Below are 6,427 nucleotides of genomic sequence, written 5' to 3'. Positions count from 1 at the left end.
CATGATCATCGGTGAATCGTAAGGATTGATAACATAGTAGGCGCATGAATATACAGTGTAATGACCCTACACTGCAGTACCCGTGTAAGCAGTTATTTAGTTGCATGTTGCTTGCAAACACAACGCACATGTTTCAGCTTCTCGTGGTGCGAGTTGTATTGATGTAATACGTTTGTTGCTCAGCAACTCTCAACACAAGCAGGCACAGAATGACTCCACGTGGCGTCCAGGAAGGGCACGAGAGATTCGCTTCAGTTCACGAATGCATTCCCAAATCCTCGTGGCCTGTCAACTGCTGGCGACTGCTAACACGCTAATATTAAGGACTGACGTTATTGTTATAGTGGTAGGAAAGCCGTAAATTTTTACGCGTTACCGCGTGGCTGTTCTTTTGTTTATTGCGGTTTATAACTGCACACCGGTGGGAAGCCAGGCTACCATTAGAGGTGGCTATCTCAATACACAGTTGAGAAATACGCACACACATATCACACATGCGAGCATACTAAGTCTACGAAAAAAAAAATGATTGCAATAAAGAGAAAAACAAACTAAGCGAGGAAAATTGACCCATATTTTAATTTAATTTATTTATTTCAATATACTGTCAATCCCTGGTGGGACTGTAACAGCGGTGGGTGCAATAACAAGTTGGCAGAGAATTTGGATCAAGCAAATATACCAGGAGACCCATTATGTATGCGTTATACGTTAAGGCACCCCACTTAAGTACAAAATTGTGCATTCAACGTAGATAGTGCAATCTTGCGCGCTGTGGTGTTGGACTGCTAAGCACAAGGTGGCGGGATTGAATCCTGGCCATAGCGGCCGCATTTTGATGGTGGCGAAATGCGAAAGCACCCGTGCACTTAGATTTAGGTGCATGTTAAAAAACATCAGGTGGTCCTAGTTTCCGGAGTCGCTCACTACGGTGCGTCTCATAATCCGATCGTGGTTCTGGCACGTAAAACCCCATAATTTAATTTTTAATTTTAATCTCGCGTGGCAGTGCTATTCAAACTTCCATTTCTCACAGCACGGCAGTGAATTATTAATGCAGAGCATAAGGTTCCTATGGTGCCACTCTATACATAAGAGCCCAAGTAGCTTTTTAAAGCACCCCCAAGATACTGCAGAAATAAATAAAATGTGGACATGGTGTCAACGTACTCACCAGAGGCTTCTGCAAGCATTGCTGTTAAAAGAAAATGAAATGGATTTTAAAGGAAGAGAACAAGAATGCTTGGTGTAGGGACCTTAGAGAAATATTTTTTGGATGTTGAGCGAGGGAGTATAGTGTATGACGACAGAATTTATTAACGCTGTTATCGTCCGGGTCGCTTCAACAAACTGGAGGCCCGTATTTCCACAAACAACTAAATATTCAGTTCGATTCCACTCAATGAAAGTGGTTGGCCAGCGGAGGTGTATATAACTATAAATAAAATAAAATAAAAAGAAACAACAAAACAATATTGTGCAAGTATGCACTTTTTATGTTTATTTACAATAATGTTTGCCTCGTGACTACAGTAATTAGTGCTTTGTGGCGGCTATGATAGACGGCCATGGGCTCTGTGACGACACTGGAGATCTTAGCGATCGTTAAGTCTGTGTACGACCGATGGCGCATCGTGGAGACGTTGGTCTTGGCGTAGCATTGAAAGCCGAACAATCCCAAGAGAAACGCCAATAACTACTTTCTGTCGGGACGAGACACATCGACGTTAAAGTCACCCACAATACCGATGGGATTGGGGTCCACCGGGAGGATCCATTAAAATATGTCGTTCATAAATTTTTCAAGGTTCTGAAGTTTCAGGATGAACGTATAGGGTGGCGACAAGGATTCCGTTCCCATTCCATACGGTGACCGCACTAGCTTGAACCGTCGGAGACTGTCTTCGTCGGCGACTCAGTCTAGTCTTTCTATCTAGGGTGAGGGTGAAGGTACGCTACTCGATGGGCACCCAATCGGCCATGACCTTGCTCCCCCGTCTCCGAGCAGCATGCGCGAGGGGCTTGGCTTTGATCTTACGGCCAGTATGTGGCACATCATATTTCATCCAAATGCGCATTGCATCGTGTGCGTCGCCTTCACTGTACTCGATCTCTTGAGGTACACCGATGGCACCGTTCACAAGTCCGTCCATCACGTCGATGTTGAAAGTGACAATGTAGGGCTTGCCTCAAGCGAGCGGTGTTCTATGGGGTAAATTGCCCATCTCGATATGCGTAGCTGGAACGACGAATGCGGCAGTTGAGCTACAGTTAGGTTAGGTTACAGTTAGATTCAAATTGTCACACATGACTACATCTACGTCGGCAGAACTTGCAGCTCTCCATGCCGCTATGGCGTACGTCACCGAAGAGCCAACAGAGAAATGGGTCGTATTTTGTGACTCTAAGGCAGCTCTTCACAGTATCAAGTTTGCATTACGTCAGAGAACTTACGAGCAGATGATATCTAACATCAGGGAAGTGCACCACCATGCTCTGTAAAGAGGGCGCAACATTATCTTTCAATGGATTTCAGCTCACTGTGGCATCGTCGGCAACAACCCTGCTGACAGGGCTGCCCGGTCTGCCCACGAATACGCTCAGACGAGTGCAGCATCGCTGGCGAGATGTTGCAACACCTTTGCAACACCTTTGGCTGCAAGGGAACTTCGCCTACTTGCACGCAAAAAGTCATTAATAAAGAGAAAATAGGACATCCACCAGTTCGTAGCAATTGCTACAAAGGAAACCCATACAGGTTCCTCGAAAGAAAAGCCCTACAGGTGAAGAAAAATTCGCCCTGGGCCGGGACTCGAATCCGGGACCACCGCCTTTCCGGGGCAGCCGCTCTACCATCTGAGCTAACCAGGCGGCTAGCAGATGGCAGGGCGAAGTCGAATTTGTCAACAACTCGAGGCAAAGGCAACAGTTTAGCGTAATAGTTCTGCGGAAGCCCGCAAGGTGGAGAGAAGAACCTTGCGGGCTTCCGCAGAACTATTACGTTACGCAAAAAGTCACAAGATCTCTAGGGTTCAAGTGCCTTCAATTGACGATTGCATAAACTGGACGCCACGCTACGGCTACAAATGCCATCTAACTATTCCTGCGGCGAAATAACCTTGCTGTGCTGCTTGTGGCTGGGAGTGGCGTTCACGAACGCCTACTCCTATCGTATGGGAAAGACTGAGAGCCCGGTGTGCGACTCCTGTGGGTGCGAGGAAACCATCGATCACCTATTGTGTACCTGCCCTCGCTACGATGTGCAATGCCTCTCTCTGTGGGCAACTTTAAACCAACTGGACTCAAGGCCGTTCTCCGAGTCAAAGATACCCGGACCGTGGCCACACCCGTCACTGGCACGAAAAGCGATTCGGGCACTAGTAAGTGCACCGGCTTAAGAGACCGCTTATAGTGCCTCTGTGCATCCTCCCACAGGCACTCACTGCTTACTCGCTCCCTTTTTCCTATTTCTATTCTACTTCCCCCACCCCCAGTGTAGGGTAGCAAACCAAGTGCTCATCTGGTTGACCTGTTTGTCTTTCGTGTCCTTGATCTCTCTCTCTCTCTCTCGACATGCGTCATGCCGGCCTGTGCACGAACGCACTCGTCGTCAGATCTGTATCCGAGGTACACCTCAACTGCGCTAGCCTCGTGTGCGTCTCCCACACCCTGTAGGGCAACATCAATATTGAGTGCATCAACGTCCTTATTGGAGTAGAATAGTCGACAAGCACCGGGCGCGACCACCAAGGCTCGAACGGCGCCGACGAACCGACTCTCGATGACGCACACCTCTTCCGGTTGGAGAGCCCTCCCGTCCCCTATTTTCGTGAGGATTGCCGAGAACGCAGCGTCCTTTTGACGCACAACCTGCAGCAACGGGAAGTAGGAGAGATGATGCCACGTCATCTCCAGGCTGAACACCTTGTTGTGACCGCGTGCAAGCCTAAAGACCTCGCTAGCACGAACCGGAGGCAGTTGTCGCAGATCGCCACACATTATGATGTCCTGACCGCCGAGCAGCTCGTCGTACTTGTACGTGATCTTACGTCGTTTGCCTATAGTGCCATACCCCCCACACCCTCATACCCCCTTAAGCAATAGATCATAGCCCTGTAAGCACCGCCAACATGATGATAGTTTTTGTACACGCACATCACGAAACGCTGGAAACTAGATATAAGACAGCTCCGCTGTAAAAGAGGTGCTTACGCTATAACTGTACGTGAGAGCAGGGGCCAGCCAGTCGTAATTTTCGGCGGCATGATTAGCAAAGGTATCCGACCAATTTCTCATAGTGCTTAAGAAAAAAGAACTTTGCGAATTCTGCCTATGTTCTCGCGTGACAGCGAAAAAGGAGGTTTTCCGTGCTCCGCGCAGGCACATTTCTCGTCTGCGGAATAATAAACTAGATACACCTGTCAGAGAACACCTTCAGTGAATGAGAAATCTCTAAAAATCGCAACATTGCGCAAACATATTGCAACCGACATAAATGCGTTGTGAAGTACCTATGCAAACAAATAATTATCAGAAGCAATGTGGGATTGTCTACTCGGCCGCAATTACATCTTGGTCGCTTTCAAATGCTTTTCTTTTTCCGAAATACGTACAGTCTTCCACTATAATCAGGGTTCAAAACAACGTAACTTTATTATCCTTTCACTACGGCGTTGAGGTGCTGCGGGCGAAGTTACGGGATCGAATCTCGGCCGCGGCGGCCGCATTTTGATGGGAACGAAAAAAAAAAAAACACGCCGTGTACCGTGCACTAGGTGCACGTTATAGAACCCTAGGTGGTCAAAATTAACCACGAGTCCCCCACTACGGCGTGCCTCATGATCTGATTCTGGGGTCTTGTAAGACTCCCCCAGAATTTAATTTATTTAATTGTCCCTTGTTGAAGAAAGTGGCCGATGTACGGCGCGTTAGTCCAACATTTGTTAGCGAGACAGGTTTCATATTCTCGGTCGATCACTTTCAAGGATATCCCTTTCTATGCAGTGAAAGGAATGTATAATGACTGCGCATGTGCATTTATTGGATAAGCTAGCTGCGCAAGATGCCCGTTGCGCCATTGATGTGTTGTTTCTTGACGTTACGTCATGCAGAAGTGACGGTGTCCTCTAAAGTGCAATCGAGTACAGCTCCTAATCTCTGTGTCTTCATGGCAAACTTTACCTACTATCGTTGTCGTAATAATTTGCCAAGGAGGTGCTTTTTTTCCGGAGCGTTTACTTCACAGAATTTCCTACAATTACTAGAGGGAACTTTGGTGATAGTGTCTACGGGACTTTATAGTATGGCTACAGTATGGGAGTTCAGCTAGAAGTGCTATTCTGGACATTGTAAGATCCACCACATTCTCGAAATCGCCATTTCATCTATTCTGATTGGCCCATAAGGTTGCTGCTGCCTCCCTGATTGGCTCAAAATGCCACTATCACAGAATTTGACAATTGGGTAGAATTTGGCTAAGTACAGAATAGCACCCCAGCATGGGAATGATGGACAGTACATAGATTTGCCCAAAGTACGTGCTTATGGCTTCAGGCGACTTCGTGACTTTGCGAATTGATCATTTCCAACAAAATATTGATTTAAAAATGCAACAATTCGCCACAATGACTTAGTTGCGCAGGGCCTTGTAGTAGCTATAAAACTACGAGAGGTTGAAAACTTACCAGAATAATATATAATGAATGATGTCACAACAAAGTTCGAAGACACCAGCACGAAGATTGGACAAATCCATGTACTAACCGACATTTCCATGTTAGCCGAGCGATATAAGCACTAGAATACTCTCCAGTAACTTTAATATGGAATTCTACGCGACTTCACATCACTCGTTGGTTATTTCAGTTTGAGCCGCTAACCATGTGGAAAACGTATTTACTGCTTTAGAACGTGGTCAACGCAGCCCCAACGATGTACACATTTTCACGACTATGATATACGCGGGAATATGTTTCATTTGGTCGCCGCTTAATGTTGACGTGCTCGCGCGCCGGTTGCTATGAGGGACACTAAAAAACATTTACGTCATTTAGGGCTTATATTGTCTCCGTCAATAATGGCCGCCAATCTTGCGTGCACTTTCTTTATATTTAATACTCTATGCTGGATGCTTTCCTGTCAGGAGTGATATGTCATACTTGTACGCGCATGCGGTTTGTGAGCTGAAAGTACACAAAGCACCGGGTTAAAGACACAACATGAATGGAAGAATGGTAACGATTATTGTTCACTTAGCGTGGAAGCTTGGGCTTGTTGATTATTCACTGAAAAAGGACACAGCTCATAATTGACATGGACACGAGAGAGCGACACGCAGCAGCGCTGTGTGCGTGTCGCTCTCTCGTGTCCTTGTCTTTTTTGCGCTGTGTCCTTTTCCGATTATTGTTGGCTCCGAAGGATAGGCCCC

At 46.7% G+C, this 6,427-nt stretch overlaps 1 protein-coding gene across 6 annotated transcripts in view; it reads right to left on the bottom strand.

The window, feature by feature from the left end:
• Positions 1-6,427, bottom strand: part of LOC139057232 (wnt inhibitory factor 1-like) — a 39,671-nt gene that overhangs the window by 24,262 nt on the left and 8,982 nt on the right. For 5 of the 6 annotated variants that reach the window (XM_070535094.1, XM_070535095.1, XM_070535090.1 and 2 more), the window contains exon 3: positions 1,175-1,195. The exons of the other annotated variant lie outside the window; for it this stretch is intronic. In XM_070535094.1, the coding sequence (XP_070391195.1) occupies positions 1,175-1,195 (21 nt within the window). The remainder of the gene's footprint in view (positions 1-1,174; positions 1,196-6,427) is intronic. 6 annotated transcript variants of the gene reach the window in all.

This window comes from Dermacentor albipictus, chromosome 3, assembly GCF_038994185.2.
Source record: "Dermacentor albipictus isolate Rhodes 1998 colony chromosome 3, USDA_Dalb.pri_finalv2, whole genome shotgun sequence".
NCBI lineage: Eukaryota > Metazoa > Arthropoda > Arachnida > Ixodida > Ixodidae > Dermacentor > Dermacentor albipictus.
Note: the sequence above shows the minus strand (reverse complement) of the source record. Positions and strands in the feature narration are given on the sequence as shown.